At 53.0% G+C, this 19,274-nt stretch overlaps 1 protein-coding gene across 33 annotated transcripts in view; it reads right to left on the reverse strand.

Moving 5' to 3' along the window:
• The window catches only part of CEP131 (centrosomal protein 131), a 28,745-nt gene extending 14,028 nt beyond the window's left edge, over window positions 1–14,717 (reverse strand). For 21 of the 33 annotated variants that reach the window (XR_013536071.1, XR_013536069.1, XR_013536070.1 and 18 more), the window contains exons 1-5: window positions 14,527–14,717; window positions 11,783–11,976; window positions 5,868–5,962; window positions 1,846–1,960; window positions 1,473–1,600 (exon numbers count right to left, since the gene is read on the reverse strand). Coding sequence is in view for 22 of the 33 variants with exons in the window: in XM_078374891.1 (XP_078231017.1) it covers window positions 1,473–1,600; window positions 1,846–1,960; window positions 5,868–5,962; window positions 11,783–11,959 (515 nt within the window). In the remaining 11 variants the exon portion in view is untranslated. Of the gene's footprint in view, window positions 1–1,472; window positions 1,601–1,845; window positions 1,961–2,309; window positions 2,432–5,867; window positions 5,963–9,833; window positions 9,967–11,782; window positions 11,977–14,526 lie in introns of those variants that run through there. The other 12 variants (XM_078374897.1, XM_078374896.1, XM_078374895.1 and 9 more) reach the window with 3 other exon arrangements.
• Between the last annotated feature and the right edge of the window lie 4,557 nt (window positions 14,718–19,274).

Raw genomic sequence — 19,274 nt, forward strand, 5'->3', positions numbered from 1 at the left:
GCACCAGCCCGCACCGTCACCAGCCCACACCCACATCAGTCCATGTCCAGCACCAGCCTGCATTCACAAACGTTCAAGAGCTGGTTCTTGGAGCAGGGCTCATTTGCCAGTTTGGGTGGTGTGAGTATTCCTACCATGACTGATTTTGAGCTGCTCATGAATGAGCAGTATACCATGTATCCATAAATGTTTTCAAGAAAACAGTAAAAGAAATAGCTTGAAAGACACTGCTCCTGGGGAGCAGAGGCTGGGGGTGGGAGGGGCAGTGGGTCTGCTATTTACCATTTGAAGCTTGTGGTGCTGCTGACACTTGGGCTGTGTGTGCACGTATCACTCTGATAAACGCTAAGGTAAATTTTAGAACCAGGTATGGGGGCTCACACCTGTAATCCCAGGGCTTTGCGAGAGGCCAAGGAGGGAGGATTGCTTGAGCCCGGGAGTTTGAGACCAGCCTGAACACAACACAGCGAGACTTCAAAAATTAGCCAGGAATGGTGGTGTATACCTGTGGTCCCAGCTATTCTGAAGGCTGACGGGGGAGGATCTCTTGAGCCCAGGGGTTCAAGGCTGAAGTGAGCTATGATTGTGCTCTCCAGTCAGGGTGACAGATGAGACCCTGTCTCCAACTTAAAAAGTAAATTAAAAAGCAAGAATTCGGCTGGGGGTGGTGCTCAGCCTGTAATCCAGCACTTTGGGAGGCCGAGGTGGGAAGATCACAAGGTCAGGAGATCAAGACCATCCTGGCTAACATGGTAAAATCCCCTCTCTACTTAAAAAAAATACAAAAATTAGCTAGGCATGGTGGCACACACCTATAATCCCAGCTACTTGGGAGGCTGAGGCAGGAGAATTGCTTGAACCAGGGAATCAAAGGTTGTGGTGAGCCAAGATTGCACCATTGCACTCTAGCCTGGTGACAGAGCGAGATACTGTCTCAAAAAAAAAAAAGCCCAAACGCAAGAATTCTTCCTGTGTCGACTCTGGTGAATAAGCCACACGGTCTCTCCCGAGACTGTTCCTTTGGTGAAGGCTCTAAATGCCGGTGGAAAATGTGTCCCTAGTCCCTTCCTCTCATGGGTCCCCTGAGGCCTAGCCCAAGGAGCACTCTTTCTCCTTGAAGGCTCAGAGGCAGCTGCCTGGAGTCTGTTTCTTCTGGGGATTCCCCAGGCCCCCAACAAGCCTCCTCAGACAAGGCCCCTCCCAGGACCCCACTATCCCAGCCTCACATGAACCTCCCTAAGGCCCAAAATTCTTCAAGAGCCAAGTCTGGGCTGAGACCCCCGTAGGTGCAAGACACCACCTGGCAGCCTCCTCCCTGAGCCTTTGGAGAAAGAAAGCCATTCTTTCACTCACTCATTCATTCATTCAGCCCAAAGCACCCTGAATCAGCCATCAACAAGACAAAGATACATGCAGTCTCCCCTCTAGGAGCCTCCCAGGGGTGCCTGTCCTGGCACCTGCACAGGCCATACCTGTTGTTAGCAGTGAAGCTGGGGGCCAGGGCCACGGAGCATTCTTTCCTCCGCGGGCCCGCCGGTGAGTCAAGGGCACTGGAACTCAGGGCATTGGAGGGCAAGGTGAAGTCCCGGGGCTGGTCATCCTGTCAGACAGCTCAGCCCATGACGCTGCCCCCACACACCCAGACACCCTACCCATTCCCTGCCCAGCCCCGCCTCTCCCACAAGCAGGAGGAGCCCACTACTCCCTGCACAGGCAGGTGGATGTCACAGGGTCTGTCATGTCAGGGTCAAGTCTCGACACCTCCCCATAGTGCCCTTTTGCAATTAGGAACCAGGCCACAACCTCATCTATGAGACCAGGACGAGCCGCCGCACACCACCTTACCAGGACGTTCCAGGTGGCTCCCTTCTCGCTGGGGGCTGTGCGCAGGCTGTCCAGCTTCTTTCTCTCGCTGGGGCTGCCCTTGAAGAGCGTCAGGAAGTCCGTGGGTTCTGTCAACCTGTGTCCGAGAGAGGGTGGCATGCAAGGAAAGTCACTGACCGGGAAGCCGATGCCAGGCACAGACAGGGCAGGTCCCTCGAGGACGGAGGGGCCAAGGTACTAGCAGCAACTCTGTTTCCAGGCCCAAAGCCCCGATCTGCCCAGCACACCTAGCCAGGGCTCCTCAGTGGAGCGGGCCTTCAGAGTGAACTTCCATCAGAAGCCCCTGTAAGTTTCATCAGCCACACTGATCACAGGCCCATGTTTGTTTTTCCTTTCTCTCTTTTTTTTAAATGTCAGTAGAGACAAGGTCTTGGCTGTGTTGCCCAGGCTGATCTCAAACTCCTGGGCTCAAGAGATCCTCTCACCTTGGCATCCCAGAGTGCTGGGATTATAGGCGTAAGCCAGTGCACCCAGCTGCCCACCGAGGGCCTTACATACCATGACTGCCTCTGCTGCCACCCTCTTCCCTGTGAACAAAGAGCCACACAAGCCTGCTGCTCAGAGCGGAAGGGGAAGCACAGCTGGAAGGCGTGGGCTGGTGGCCACTGCCTCCTGCCACCCTGCCCAATGGGAGGCCACAGCTGCATAAAACACAATTGATCAATTGGAATCAAAACTGTGGCCTGGCTGAGGGTGGTGGCTCATGCCTATAATCCCAACATTTAGGGATGACAAGGTGAGAGGATTGCTTGAGCCCAGGAGTTTGAGACCAGCCTGGGTAACATAGTGAGATCTTGTCTCCACAAAAAAAAAGAGAGAGAGAGAGAAGGAGGAGGAGGAGGAGGAGGAGGAAAGAAGGGGAAGGAGGAAGAAAGACGGAGGAGGAACAGAAGAAGGAGGAGGAGGAGGAGAAGGAGGAAGAGAAGGAGGAGGAAGGGAAGGATGGAGAGAGAAAGGAGGGGGAGGAGGAGGAGAAGGAGGGAAGAAGGAAGAAGGAGAAGGAGGAAAAGAATGAGGAGGAAGGAGGAGAAGGAAGGAAGGGAGAACGGGAGGGAAGGAACAAAGAAGGAAGAAGAAATTTAGCTGGGCACAGTGGTGCATGCCTGTGGTCCCAGCTACTTCAGAGGCTGAGGCAGGAGGATCCTCTGATTCAAGAAGTTTGGGATGTCAGTGAGCTATGTCAGCGCCACTACACTCTAGCCTGGGCGAGACCCTGTCTTAAAAATACAGTGATAAAGACAGAACTGTGGTCCCTGCACAAGCTGGACTAATTCTGCTATAAAGAGGATGACGCTCTGACACACACCACAGGAGGGTCGCATGCTGTCCAATCCCAGTTACATGAGATGCTCAGAACAGGCAAATCCAGAGATAGCATGCAGAGCACTGGTCACCAGGCGCTGGGGGAGGGAGGGGGTGTCTATCAGCTGACACGGGGTTTTCTTTGGGGATGATGAATGTGTTCTAAAATGGACTGCGGTGATAGCTGCACCGCTCCTGTGAATACACTTACAATTGACAATCCAGTTGTACCCTTTAAATAGGTGAATTGTGTGTCAATAAAGCTGTTGAGGCCAGGAGCTCGAGAGCAGCTTGGCCAGCATGGTGAAACCCCATCTCTACTAAAAATACAAAAAATTATCTGGGCGTGGTGGTGCATGTCTGTAATCCCAGCTACCTGAGAGGCTGAAGCAGAATTGCTTGAACCCAGGAGGTGGAGATAGCAGAGTAAGCCAAGATCATGCCACTGCACTCCAGCTTGGGCGACAGAGGGAGACTGTCTCAAAATAAAAATAAAAATAAAAATAAAAAAATAAAAACAGAGGCCCCTAGTTCTCAAACTCAAGCACACAGCAGGATCACCTGGAGGGCTCTGAAAACTGCCCACCCAGTCTAGTGGGTCTGAGGTGAGAGGGCAGATGATTCCAACAGGTTCCCAGGGACCACATTTTAGGAACCACTGCAAGAAAGTGGACAAAACCCAACTGCTGGATCATGAGCACTAGAAAGAAAACTTACCAGAGCAACCAGAAAATGCAAGTACAAACCCCACACACACACCACATACCACACACATCACACACCACCAACCACACACATCACAACATACCACATACACCACACACCACAAACCACATACACCACACACACCACCAATCACACACACCACACACATACAACATACCATACACACCACCAACCACACACATCACAACATACCACACACACCACCCACCACACACACGACATATCACACACCACACACCACATACCACACACCACACACACCACATACCACATACCACACACACCACATACCACACACCAGAAACACACCACACACCACATACCACACACACACCACATACCACACACCACATACCACACACACACACCACATACCACACACAAACCACATACACCACACACACCACCAATCACACACACCACACACATACAACATACCATACACATCACCCAGCACACATACCACACACCACCACCACACACACGACATATCACACACCACACACCACATACCACACACCACACACACCACATACCACACACACCACATACCACACACCAGAAACACACCACACACCACATACCACACACACACCACATACCACACACCACACACACCACCAACCACACATACCACACACACCACATACCACACATCACACACACCAACCACACATACCACACACATACCACATACTACACACAACACAAACTGCATACCACACACACCACACACATACACCACATCCCACACACAACACACACATACCACATAACATACCACATACACCACCAACCACACACAACACACACCACACACAGCACAAACCACACACACATAACACATACCACACACCACATACCACACACACTATACACCACACACAACCACATACCACACACACCACAAACCCCGCACACAACACATCACACACATACCACATACCACACACACCACATACCACACATACACACCACACACAACCACATGCCACACACAGCACACACGCACATGACACAGACCACACACACATTCCACACACCACATACCACAAACCACACACACATACACCACACACCACATAACACACATACTACACACCACACACACCACAAACCATACACAACACACATAACGCACACCACAAACCACATACAACACACACAGACCACACACGACCACACCAACTACCACACACACACCACACACGCACCACACTCCACACACCACACACACACTCACACACACACTAGCTGGCCCGGCAGTCCCTTGCTTGGTGGGACCCCACGAAGCTGGTTCCTGAGCTGAGAGCAACTCCCAAAGGCTGTGCTGGGCGGGGCATGGTGGCCGCCACCTTCACTAGATCCACAGACCCACAGAGGGCCCTGGTCTCTTGGGGGTGATGCCTGGTGGGAGCTGGTGTCAGGGCCTTGCCTGCCACTCTGGGCTACAGGGTGTGCGCCCCGGAAGCTGCTGGCCACCACCGGCGCTACTCCCCTCAACACCCACAGGGCCATTGAGACAGCTCCTCCCCAGCCACTGGTTTGGAGGCCTCGAGGGACAGCAGCAGAGTTTAAGTGGGCAAAGGTGGGAACAGGGGGCTCACAGCATGGGGGGGTTCAGAAGGGTCACAGCGCTGCCTTCTCTCACAAATGACAGCTTTTGACATTCACAGGACAGCTAGAAAGGGCTTCAGCGAAGCCCTCAGGCAGGGTCCCAGCAGACGCAGGGATAGCCAGGAGGAAGGTAGGGATGTGTTCCAGGACAGTGTTTGCCTCAGGCCTCCCGTCCCAGTGCTAGAGGAGGTGTGGGACACAGAGCTGGCCCATGAGGTCAGTCCAGGCCTCACCACCCAGCAAAGGCCCAGGACCCACTGAGCTGAAGGAAGGGCAGAGTCGAGGCATGGAGGAGCAGCCGGGTGCCACTGGATGTCCCCGGAAGGGGATGGGGTTACCTGGGGGAGCTGCTCCGAGGCTGGCTGACCTGCGTGGTGCTGTTGGATCTTCGAAGGTTGTTGATGGCTCGGGAGCCTCCAGGTCCTATAGCCTCCTGCACAAAGGGAGGAAACAGCTAATTCAGCAACAAAGACTCCCTCACCAGTTCGCTCAGTCCCGCCAGCTTTGGAGAAATGGAGTCAGAGAACAGAGGGGTGGCCCAGGCGGTCCCAAAGGCAGCAGGTAATCAGAGGGGCAGGAGAGCTGGATGGCAGGGTGGCATGAGGGGGCTCAAGTCCGGCCTGAGCGCAGGGAGAGGCCCCAATCTCTAAAAGCCTCCCCTCCCCGAATCAAGCAGGAGGTCTCCACCCAGGCAGAGGGAGAGCATGAGGTGATCTGCTGATTGTCACCACTGTCACCCACTGGATGCCACGGCCACCAGTGGTATCAATCCTGGCCAGGTGCCCACGCCACCACAGGATGGACTGGGGTCTCCAGTTTCCCAGGCAAAGAGATCTATGAACTTTCAGATTTATTTTTAAATCTGAACCCTTAAGCTAAAACAAACAACCCGACCAAAAAAAGACAAAAAGAAACCAGGAAAGCAGGACATATGGACCCCACCAGGACACCTAACCATTCGCTACAATTTCCCGACCAGGAAACCGTTTTCTAAAACCGTGGAACAGAAAAGCGCAGGCAGGGAGCCCAGCCCAAGGTGGCAGAGCGGCTGAAGGCGGCCAGGCCGCTGCGAGGTCTGGAAGCGGAAAGCACACGAGCATGTGAGCACACCCACTTTCCAGGGAAAGGACTCACGGACTTGGTCACGTCTTCCAAAACAGGCTACAAACGGTGACTATCAGGAAGAAAGCTAACGCCCAACACGAGACGAAGCCCACCTCCCTGTTCTCCATGCTGCGTGCTGGAAAGGTATTTGGGAGGATGGATGGGGGTGCGAGGTACACAACAGCAGGAGGGGAAGGGCCCCACGGAGGCCTCCATCCTTCTAGGAAAAATGAGACACCTCCTGGGAAGGTGAGCAGGGCCCATCGGATGGCAAGTGCCCCAAAGAGGGAGCCTGAAAATGGGTCAGCAAAAAGAGGACTGGCTAGGGGCTGAGCACAGGCTCGGTGACGTGGAGGCTGCTGCAGGGGCTGTGAGACACAGAAGGGGCAGTGGGAGGCGGGCTCGAAGACCCTGGAAGGTCCCGCCTGAGGAAAGTATCTTTGCTTACCAGGGGCCTGGGGCCAGCCTGAGGGTCTAAATATGTGATTTGTGGCCAGGCTTGGTGGCTCATGCCTATAATCCCAATACTTTAGGAGGCCAAGGCAGGCAGATAACTTCATCCCAGGAGTTTGAGACCAGCCTGAACAACATGGGTAAAGCCCCATCTCCACAAAAAATACAAAACTTAGCCAGGCGTGGTGGCATGCGCCTGCAGTCCTAGCTACTCAGGAGGCTGAGGCAGGAGGATCACTTGAGCCCAGGAGTTCAAGGCTGTAGTGAGCTATGATAGTGTCACTGCACTTCAACCTGGCAACACAGGGAGACCTTGTCTCTGGGAAAAAAAAAAAAGAAAGAAAGAAAGAAAGAAAAATAGAAAAATCAGCAAAGAACATGGACAATTAATAGAAAAGGAAATACATGCAGCTTAAAAATATGAAAAGATGGCCAGGCGTGGTGGCTCAGCCCTGTAATCCCAGCACTTTGGGAGGCCGAGGCAGGTGGATCACGAGGTCAGGAGTTCAAGACCAGCCTGGCCAAGATGGTGAAACCCCCATCTCTACTAAAAATACAAAAATTAGATGGGCATCGTGGCACACGCCAGTAATCTCAGCTACTCAGGAGGCTGAGGCAGGGAATTGCTTGAATCCAGGAGGCTGAGGTTGCAGTGAGCTGAGATAGCGCCACTGCATTCCAGCCTGGGCAACAGAGAGAGACTCTGTTTGAAAAAAAAAAGGTAAAAAAAGATAGGCCAGGCACAGTGGCTCACGCCTCTAATCCCAGCACTTTAGGAGGCTGAGGCGGGTGGATCACAAGGTCAGGAGATCGAGACCATCGTGGCCAACATGGTGAAACTCTGTCTACTAAAAATACAAAAAATTAGCCAGGTGTGGTGGTGTGTGACTGTAGGCCCAGCTACTTGGGAGGCTGAGGCAGGAGAACTACTTGAAACTGGAAAACAGAAGTTGCAGTGAGCTGGGATTGCACCACTGCACTCCAGCCGGGCAACACAGCAAGGTTCCATCTCAAAAAAAAAAAAAAAAAATGTTCAGCCTCACTCACAGGAGAAGGTAAGTTAGAAATACAATCAGAGGTGGAAGGCAAGGTGCTGTCCCGAGTAGCCCTGGGCAGGAGTGGAGCCCATCAGCCTAGAGGCAGAGGGGCTGCCAGAACATGGCACAGCGTTGGTGGTATTCTTCCCACAAGGTTTGGGTCATCTACTGTCACCCCACCTTACACACATATGGAGCTAAACCAGCGACACCAGACAGTAGGGCCACGTCCTCACTGCTGGAGGGGAGGTTACAATCAGCAAGCACGGGGTGAGAGGTGCTACGGGCTGATGGAGGGTAGAGACATCAGTATGAGCCCGCAACACAGATGGTTATTATGTATAGACAGCGTGTACACTATGTGCCAGAGGGCGTGCACTACACGCTTCCTTGCTCTATTGGCTGAGAACACCCAGAAACAGCCCAGTAGTGACAGGCACACCCAGCTCCCAGACCTTGGCCTGGAAGACCACTCTCCAAGAAAAGAACTGGGGCTTCAAGAAATGGCTGATTCCAGGACTGGAGGAGGAGACAGAAAAGATGCTGCTTGGGGCAGCTTATAGGGCCCAAAATAAGGGTGTGCTCACCAGACAAAGTGATGGGCGGGGCCCCGGGACAGAGGAGCCACCTGAAAGCTCCCAGTGGCCAAGGCTGTGACAATTAGAGCAACAAAATAAGTAAACTAGTATTGAATTATAACTCGAAGTATAAATATCCATGAGTCCATTATAATAAATGATTTTTAAAACTATTAAATGGGGCCGGGTGTGGTGGCTTGTGCCTGTAATCCCAGCACTTTGGAAGGCTGAGGTGGGCAGATCACCTGAGGTCAGGAGTTCAAGATCAGCCTGGCCAACATGGTGAAACCTTGTCTCTACTAAAATACAAAAATTAGCTGGGTGTGGTGGCACACGCCTGCAATCCCAGCTTCTCAGGAGGCTGAGACAGGAGACTCGCTTGAACCCGGGAGACAGAGGTTGCAGTGAGTCAAGAGTGTGCCACTGCACTCCAGCCTGGGTGAGAGTGTGACACTGTCTCAAAAAAAAAAAAAAAAAAAGCTAATAAATGGGGATGAACAGACAAATGTCCTGTGTAGAAGAATTTCAAATAATTTGGTCTAGGAAGAAAATTCTTGAATGAAACAAACAAAAAAAAAAAGAATTTCAAATAACTTCGACAGATGCTCTCCTCTCAAGGAGGGTGAGCAAAACTCCCCACCCCTTCTGTGGGGACTGAACAAAGTAACTTCCTTCCAGAGAGCACAAGGGACAGGTAACTTCACAGTGGAGAAGCCTGACCCTCCATTTGGCCACAGGACCCAGGCCAGCAGCATCACCGTGAGAGGTCATGAGGACAGCACAGACCCTGGATAGGACGGGCTGAGAAGAGCACTTTACCTCTGTGGTCTTCTCCGCAAAACCCATCCACCACCCAGTTTGATCACAAGAAAAACACCAGGCAAATCCCAACGGGGGCCATTCTGCAAAATTCCTGACCATCTCTCCACAAAACTCCAAGGTCACAAAACACAAGGAGAGTCTTTCCTCAATTTTCCTGGGTCAGTTTCACAGCCTCTAGGCGAAGACAAGGGATGCCAGGGGAGGGACTAAGGGACTTCCACTCACTGACGGACACCAAGGTGGAAAGGCACCACTGGTGCTCACACTGGAGGGGGTCCCTTTCCACTAGCAGTGCAAGGCTCCCACTCACCATGTGCCCGACAGAAGGCAGACAGGCATGCAGGGGTGGCGCCGTCTTGGATCGAGTGAGTGGCTCAAAGCATTGAAGCGAACAGCTGGAACATTCCACGAACGAGGGGACTGTGAGCAGACGCCACTCAGCACTGCAGGAGCGGGCGACGGTGCCAGCCGAGGAAAGGTGGGATGATATGACTAACACGTGCTTTGGCTTTGAACCTCTATTCAGTAACAGGACATTTCCCAGCAGGAAGGCTGGGAGTGTGGTTAGGTGCCTGGTTGGCCATGGATAGAGCCCACCCGCACCGCCAAGTGACCATCTGCTGGAAAGCCCAGAAACTTTTACAAGTCTCCACACTCAACAGATCTGCCATTTGTTTATTTTCTTTCTTTTTTTCTTTCTTCCTTTCTTCTTCGTTTTTCTTCCTTTCTTTCTCTCTCTCTTTCTCTCTCTCTGTCCTTCTTTCTTTTTTTTTTTGAGACAGAGTCTTGCTGTGACGCACAGGCTGGAGTGCAGTGGCACAATCTCAGCTCACTGTAACCTCCACCTTCCAGTTCAAGCAATTCTGTCTCAGCCTCCTGAGTACCTGGGATTACAGGCTGGAGTGCAATGTAATTTTTGTATTTTTAGTAGAGACCGGGTTTCACTATGTTGGCCAGGCTGGTCTTGAACTCCTGATCTCAGGCGATCCACCCACCTTAGCCTCCCAAAGTGCTGGGATTACAGGCGAGAACCACAGCACCCAGCCCAGATCTGCGATTTCAAGTGTGTCTTCCCTGCCCGGTGTCCATGAGCCTCTGGCTTTAGAAGCAGTGGGAGGGGCCAAGGCAGGGGGGTGAGGGGGCCAGTGACGCAGGAGCAGGGCTGCAAACAGGAGAGGCAGAGGGCTCACAGATGGCGCTAGCCCCGTCAGTCACCCGTCTGCTAAAACAATGCAGCGTATTTGTATTTTTAGCTTATGTCTATAAATGCCTAGAGATACAGCGAATCTTTAGACAACCTGCTGGCTACACTGCCACATCAGGACATCCTGGGTCCCTACCCTGCGGCCCCAGGCTTTGGGAATCTCCTTGGCGCAAGGGTCTACTACTGGCCCAGTCGCCCTTACCCTGGAACTCAGCTAGGCCTCTGGTGGGCCCCCACCCTGCCCACCTCTAGCTTCTAGGGCAGATAGGAATGACTTTTTCAAGGAGAAGGGAGAGATTCATTGTTCACAGTGGAAACCTGGCCTGGACCTGCCAGGGGTTCCTTGGGAAGCCTTGACTGCCCTCTGGACCCCACAAGGCTTCTCTCTGCCCTGCTGTGCTGCCTGGCATGGACCTCAGGCAGGAAGCCCCAGACCTGCTGGTGCATCAACGCCAAGGCCCCCAGGCCCTCGCTGTTCTGGAAGCTCAGGTGAGACTCCAGGCAGGCTCTGCCCCAACCCACACAGTGCGGCTTGATTCCTCCCTTCCCTGGAATACTGGACCTGGCAGACAGCAATTCATGGTACAGCAGGCCCCACTGCCTCTCACAGCCCCCGACTGGGAACCGCCCACCCTCCTCCCCACTCCCAGAGGTGGGCAGGAAAGGCAGCTCTCACCCCGAAGCTCCCACAGCGGTCCTGAGGCCCACACACCCACACACCTGTGAAGGTTTCTCCAAGGCCACCAGGAGCTCATCATCCACCCCACAGGTCAACCCCACTTCTTGAGGATTCAAACAAATCCAAAGGGTGGTGGCGCAGGATGGACTGGGGCTAGTGCAGGAAAAATCCAGGCTCTGGCCTTGACCGTCTAGTGGTTTAGCACCCACATCTGTAAGACTCAAGTCCTACCTGCCCCCTGGAAGAGCCACAAGGATCAAACCTGTCCAGATATGAGATACATGTTCACATGTGGAGCTGGTCCCAGGGGTCAAATGCCACCTCTACAGAAGCCGTCCAGGAGGCAGGACCGGAACTTCTAGGCCCCAGCACTCACCAGCGCCTTCCTCTTCTGCTCACTGCCTGTGACCACGGAGACAGAGCGGACGATGGGCTTGGTGGTGGCAGCACTGCCAGGGCGCCGGGACACAGGTGGAGGGAGACCTGTCAGACTCAGGTCCACGCCTGCCGAGCTGCGCTCCGGGGCGCTGCCGATGGCCCGGGTGCCTTTCATGGTGTTTGAGGCAGGTCCTGAGCAGGGAGGCAAGAGCTGCAGTGAGATGGGCTGAGGAAACTACAGGCCCTGCACCCACCACCTCCAGCCCAGCCTCGGCCAGCCCAGGACATCTCGGTCCACTGGCCACCAAACTTCCCTGGAAGGCCTGACACAACCTATGCATCCCTGGCTGGCAGCAGGCTCCTCGACAGGAACGCGAGTGAGCTGTTCTGAGCCAGCACCACCACATGACACGGGACGAGAGCCCTGGGCAATGGACAGGTGGGCACGAGGGCAAGGCCCGTGTGTGGGAACAGGCCTGAAGCACCCAGAGGGAGCCTGGCTCACAGACTGTTGTCGATGTGAAAGCAGCTGTGCCATCTACCCCGCGCCGCAATTCCGAGAAAGCCACTGCCCGAGCCCCACTCTCTTCTTCTGTAAAATGGACATTTTATTTATTTATTTATTTTTTTTTGAGACGGAGTCTCATTTCTGTCACCCAGGCTGGAGTGCAATGGTGCTATCTAGGCTCACTGCCACCTCTACCTCCTGGGTTCAAGCGATTCTCCTTCCTCAGCCTCCCAAGTAGCTAGGATTACAGGTGCCTGCCACCATGCCTGGCTAATTTTTGTATTTTTAGTAAAGATAAGGTTTTGCCATGTTGGCCAGGCTGGTCTCGAACTCCTGACCTCAAGTGATTCACCTGCCTTAGCCTCCCAAAGTGCTGGGATTCCAGGCGTGAGCCACCACGCCTAACCCTGTAAAATACACATTTTGAAAAGGGGTTGTGTGAGGTCCAGCCAAGATGCTGGTGGCAAGGCGCACTAGCCGAGCACTCACTGGGTATATGAGTTATCCCACCGGGGACGGGCATTCTGAGATCGGGGATACACTTGGGGATGCTGGGTTCCCTACTTTGGAACTTCGCAGAGCAAACCCTGGCAGCCCCCACCCGTTTCCACATCCCCACAGGGCACCTCAGCTGATCTTTCTTTCTGAAGGCATCTCAGCTCGAACACGTGCTCCTGCTAAAAACTCTGTGGCAGCTTCCTAGGCAGAGAACAGTCCACACATCCAGCTCCTGCAAGATCCGACCCTGTACTCTCTGGGACTTCATCAGCTTCCCTGCCGTGCCCCTCTGCTGTGGCTTTAGCCACACGGCCTCCCAGCTGCTCCTCAAACTAAACCAGCTTGGCCCCGTCCATCCCCTGCCTCCAGGTCCCAGGACACTCCCTCTCTGCACTCAGAGCCCTCCCTAAGCACCCGCCAGTCACTCTTCACCCCCCATGAGGCTCTGACCCCTCCTGTGGCCCCACACAGTTGGTTCATGAATCGTGCGGCTCCTGCAGGGCAAGGCGCTCAGCATGGAACTGAACCAGTTCCCTGGGACAAGCTGGCGCACTGGACCAATGTTGAGAATTACCTCCCTGCCACAGAGGCCTCTGGTGAGTCAGAAGGCACCCGACCTATCGCCCAAGGTCGCCCTGGGCTTCCTCCCACCCAGCACCCCACAGCAAGTCCGCCAAAGTGCCTTCCACAGAGAGATGGATACCCCTACTCCCTAGAGGTGGAGCCTGGAGTCCTCAGTTATGCACTTCCGTTTGTGTGGATAAAACTTAACACCTCCTGCAGGGCACTGTCCACCCCTGGCAGGACCCACGAAGGCCCTTGGAGCCCAGGGCTCTGCTCTCCCAGCCACACGTGCAAGCGGCCCTGGGATGGGGAATGTGGCCTCTCCCTGGAAACCTCCAGGCCAGATGAAAGGAGGCCTGGGAGGCCACTACATCTTGGATAAAAACTGTCCCTGGCCGGGCGCAGTGGCTCACACCTATAATCCCAGCCCTTTGCGGGGCCGAGGCGGGTGGATTATGAGGTCAAGAGATCGAGGCCATCCTGGTCAACATGGTGAAACCCTGTCTCTACTAAAAATACAAAAATTAGCTGGGTATGGTGGTGCGTGCCTGTAGTCCCGGCTACTCGGGAGGCTGAGGCAGTAGAATTGCTTGAACCCAGGAGGCGGAGGTTGCAGTGAGCCGAGATGGTGCCATTACACTCCAGTCTGGGTAACAACAGCGAAACTCCGTCTCAAATAAATAAATAAATAAACGGTGTCCCTCCCAGAACCTGAAGGGGTGGGGACTGATGACCAGAGCCAGGACCTGGTCCCCAGGGTGGGCTGACACTGACCCTAACCCTGACCCTGGACAGAGAGGCCAGAGCCCACACGCTGAGCAGAGCCCTCCACTTGTCCAAGGGGCAGCTCCCACCTCCCCAGTTCCCCTAGGGCTTAAGGCAGCCAGGCCTGAGATGCCGGGACTGGATTCCTTGTTGTCCTGGGGACCTGAGGGGATGAAGGTGGGGACCCACACCCTCAGGCACGAGCCTCTCCTCACCTGCGCGGGCCCCGGATCCCCCTCACTTGCCTTGGACCCCCCCGACAATTGCACAGGCACCAGATCCCCCCTCACCTGTACGTGCCCCGGATCCCCAACACTAGACCACGACCTCCCACCTGTGCAGGCTCCTGATCCCCCCCCCAACCTCTGCGTGCCCTGCATTCCCCACCCTTGCCCGGGCCCCCTCACCTGAGCGGGCCGGGGGCGCGGCCGCCAAGCGGGCCTGGGGCGCGGGGCCCGTGGAACCAGTCGCGCCCAAACCTCGGGTCGGCGATCTGGCGCCCCGCGCCCCCCAACACTGCCCCGAGGCCAAGTGACAATGAAGCGGCCGGGAGGCTGCGGCGGCAGCAGCTAGCAACCAGCCTGGCACCACCTCCCCTGCCCGTCACGCCGGCCCGCCTTTCCTGCGCGCCCCGACTCCGGATTGGCTCTTCACTCTCCCGTTCAGGCCATCCCTGGAGCTCATTGGGTGACTAGGCTGTCCTTCGGGAAGTTCAGGCGTGGAAGGAACCGCGGCCAGTTGAGGGACGCGACGGCGCCGGGGGGCCGATTGGACGCCACTGGAAGGGGGCGGGTCATTTAGGCGGTGGGGCCAAGGAGGCGGGCAGAGCTGGCCAGGCGGGGGCGGGACCCGAGCGGTTGTGGGCGGGGCACGAGACGGGTGTGATTGGCGAGTGGGGCGGGGCTGGTGTGGGCGGGGCAATGCAGGTGTGGGCGGGGCACGCAGGGCCTTGGGAGTAGACACCAGGGGAGGGCTCGATGCGGGGCGCGAGGAACGCGAGGCTGGGCTGCGCTCCCGGACTCCCCTAAGACAGCACCCTCCAGCTACCCCGGACTCCCCCGCCGACCCTGGCCGCCGTGTCCCCACCCGCGTGCGCGCCTCCCCTCCTTACTCGGTACGACCGCGAGGGCGTATGGGCTCTTACTAACCTCCCTGACCTTCTTCCCGTTCTTTCGCTCTCTGCTTTGTTTTTTTTGTTGTTGTTTGTTTTGTTCTGTTTTGTTTTGTTTTGTTTTGAGACGGGGTCTCACTCTTTCGCCCTGGCTGGAGTGTAGTGGCGTAATCTCGGCTCACTCCCAGGGTCAAGCGATTCTCATGCCTCAGCCTCCCTGGTAGCTGGGATTACAGGTGCCCACCACCACGACCACGACGGCTAATTTTTCTTTCTTAATTTTCTTTTTTTTTTTTTCGGTGCCGTGACTCGGATTAATTTTTGTATTTTTAGTAGAGATGGAGTTTCACCATGTTGGCCAGGCTGGTCTCAAACTCCTGATCTGTCCGCCTCGGCCTCCCAAAGTGCTGGGATTACAGGCGTGAGCCACCTCGCCATACTCCTTCTCCAAAGTGTTAAGGCTGGGTCCTGTGCGTAGCCGCTCTGTGACTCCTCTGCCTTCGGGAGCCCTGGGGATCCTGCCCCGGTCCTCTCCAGGGAAGCCATCATTCCCCTAAAAGGCAGGGCACACTGGTCCCCTGCCGCTGCTTTTTAAAAAATCCAATGCTCTAAATAAAATAAAAACTTTTATTTATATACAGTAATATCCACATTTTTTGGTGCGCAGTGGAGTTCTGTAACTTAGTTACAGAACATTCTCCCTCCGCCCCGCAACTGCTGACCTCTGGTAGCGGCTGCTCAGTTCTCTCTGTTCTCCATCCTCTAGAGGTGGCCTTTTCCAGAATGTCACACAAAAGGGTCTGACTTCTACCACTTCGCATTTTGAGATTCATGGTGGTTCCTCTTTATTCCTGAGTGGTATTCCGTAAGTGGTGTGAACCACATTTACTTATTTTATTCATCAAATGAAGTACCCAGAGATTGTTCCTGGTGCTTAGCAATTATGAATGATGCTGCCATAAACATTCACTCACCGGCTTCTTGTGGACACAAGTTCTCTTGTGTAAATACCCAGGAGTGGGGTTGCTAGATCATATGATAGTTTATAAGAAACTGCCAGTTGGGCCCAGTGGCTCACACCTGTAATCCCAGCACTTGGGAGGCCGAGGCCGGCAGAGCACTTGAGGTCAGGCGTTTGAGACCAGCTTGGCCCACATGGTGAAACCCCATCTCTACTAAAAATACAAAAAAGGCCGGACACAGTGGCTCAAGCCTGTAATCCCAGCACTTTGGGAGGCCGAGGCGGGTGGATCACAAGGTCAAGAGATCGAGACCATCCTGGTCAACATGGTGAAACCCCGTCTCTACTAAAAATACAAAAAAATAGCTGGGCATGGTGGCGTGCGCCTTAGTCCCAGCTACTCGGGAGGCTGAGGCGGGAGAATTGCCTGAACGCAGGAGGCAGAGGTTGTGGTGAGCCGAGATCGCGCCATTGCACTCCAGCTTGGGTAACAAGAGCGAAACTCCGTCTCAAAAAAAAAATTAGCTGGGCCTGGTGGCATGCACCTGTAATCCCAGCTACTCCGGAGGCTGAGGCAGGAGAATCGCTTAAACCCAGGAGACAGAAGTTGCAGTGAGCGGAGATCAGATCACTGCACTCCAGCCTGAGTGACAGAGTGAGACTCCATCTCAAAAAAAAGCAAAAAGGAAACTGCCAAGCTGTTTTCTTTTTCCTTCTTTCTTTTCCCTAAGACCGAGTCTCGCTCTGTCGCCCAGGCTGGAGTGCAGTGGCGTGATCTCAGTTCACTGCAACCCCCGCCTCCCAGGTTCAAGTGATTCTCCTGCCTCAGTCTCCTGAGTAGCTGGGATTGCAGGGGCATGCCACCACACTCGGCTACTTTTTTATAGAGATGGAGTTTTGCCATGTAGGCCAGGCTGGTCTTGAACTCCTGACCTAAGGTTATCCACTCTCTTCGGCTTTCCAAAGTGCTGGGCATACAAGCATGAGCCACTGGGCCTGGCTCAAAGAGAATTTTTTAACTTTAATAAAGTCCAATTTTTTTCTTCCATGGTTTGTGCTTTTTATATCTTATATAAGATGACATTGCCTAACAGAGACAAAATGTATTCTCCTCTGTTTTCCTCTAGAAGTCTTATAGTTTTACTCTCATATTTAGGTTTAAGATTCAGCTTAAACTTTCCATAAGGTATGAGGTATGAGCCAAGGTTTTTTTTTCTTTTTTGCATTCGGAGGCCCAAGTGTTCCAGCACCATCCGCTGAAAGGCTGCCCTTTCTTCATTGGGCCTACATATGCAAAAATTGTTTTAAAAAGAACTTTGTTTGTAGAAGGCAATTGCCCATATCATCTATTCTGAACTCTATTCTAGTCTATTGATCAATGTCTCTACATTTCACCAATACCTCAGTCTTCATCACTGCACTTGTGTTTTTGGTAGAGATGGGGTCTCACTATGTTGCCAGGCTAGTCTCAAATTCCTAGGCTCAAGTGACTCTCCCACCTTGGCCTCCCAGAGTGCTGAGATTACAGATGTGAGCCACTGCACCTGGCCTGTAGTAAAGCTTGAAATCAGGTATTGTGAGCCCTTTGCTCTTCTTTTCCAGAATTACCTTGGCTACTCTAATTCCTTTGACTTTCCTATAAATTTTAGTATCAGCTTGTCACTATCTTTAAAAAAAATCCAGCTGTGATTTTGATGGGGATTACATTAAATCTGTAGATCTTTAATTTGGGAAGAATTGACACCTTAATTTATGAATGTGGTATTTCTCTCCATTTATTTAGATCTTCATTGATTTCTTTCATCAGTATTTTGTAGTTTTCAGCATATACATCCTACACGTATTGTTATATGTAAATTTTCAGTGCTGCAAAGAAAAGTCAGCACTGGGACAAAGGATCTCTCAGCAAGGCAATTTTTACTTCCTGTAGAAATGGTACCCTCACTAGAAATATCTTGCCACAAGAGTACAATGAACAAAGGAAAAGCAGACATATTTATTTCTTATGCATTTGGGATCATCCTTACTGCTGTGTCTGATTTCCATTGGTTGGAACCAGACCTCACAATCTAAACTAAAACCTGATTGGCTAACAACTTAAAACTTTATTCTAAACAGGTTGTGGGTAATGCCCACTATGGTCACCAAGGTAGGAGAACTGTGTCTGGACCCCAGGCACAATTAGTGCTTGAAGAATATCTTAGTTTATGGTGTTATTACTCAGTTATTTCCTTTATATAATCCTTTGTATATAATCATGTTAGTTTATAGAATTAGTGCCTGAAGTATAACTTACTGCTTACATATGTCTAGCTTATATAATCATACTTAATACTTATATCTAGCATACTTAGTTCTATATAATCATACAGGTATTGTAGTCAGAGCTGTACTGACACATTTAGTGCTGATTTATAGAATCCTTCCATATAACCATATAGTAGTTTGTAGTAGGAGGAATGCCTAGAGCAGTCACAGAACAGAAGCAGTACATGGGAAAACAGCCAGACCAGGACGAGAACCAAAGACCCAGGCGGTGGCATCTCTGCCTGAAAGGGCATATGGTGTATGGCAGGCCTGGAGAAAGAGCCTCCCCTCCTGATAAAGGAGTTGGAGTATCTTTCATCCAGTTCCTGTGAAAAGTAGGCCTCAGGCCTGAGATCCTGGAAATAACCGAGGGAGAAGAACCCCTCTGGTGTGACCAGACACAGCAGCTGTACACCCTGTCAGTCTTTTCTCACTTCTGTGCTAGCTCGAATCATCCTCCCATAAATATCTTAAGAGAAGAGCACAAGTCTGTCAGCTCCCAGTGCACTGGCTTACAGTATCCTCCTACTAGAAATCCTCTGAAGTCTACAGCCCCCGGATAAGAAGTGTTGCACACGACACCTGTTGCACACAGCCCACCTCCTTGTTTTGGTGGCCTAATGGGGGCGGACCCCTTCTTTGTACACGACCCTCTACTACTGTAGCACAGCTCCATACTGCACACAGCCCACCTCTCTGCCCACGTGACATAATGGGGTGGCCCCCTCGCTTGTGACTCACGATTGTATATGCCCCATTACTAAGCCTATAGATGA

This window comes from Callithrix jacchus, chromosome 5, assembly GCF_049354715.1.
Source record: "Callithrix jacchus isolate 240 chromosome 5, calJac240_pri, whole genome shotgun sequence".
Taxonomy (NCBI): domain Eukaryota; kingdom Metazoa; phylum Chordata; class Mammalia; order Primates; family Cebidae; genus Callithrix; species Callithrix jacchus.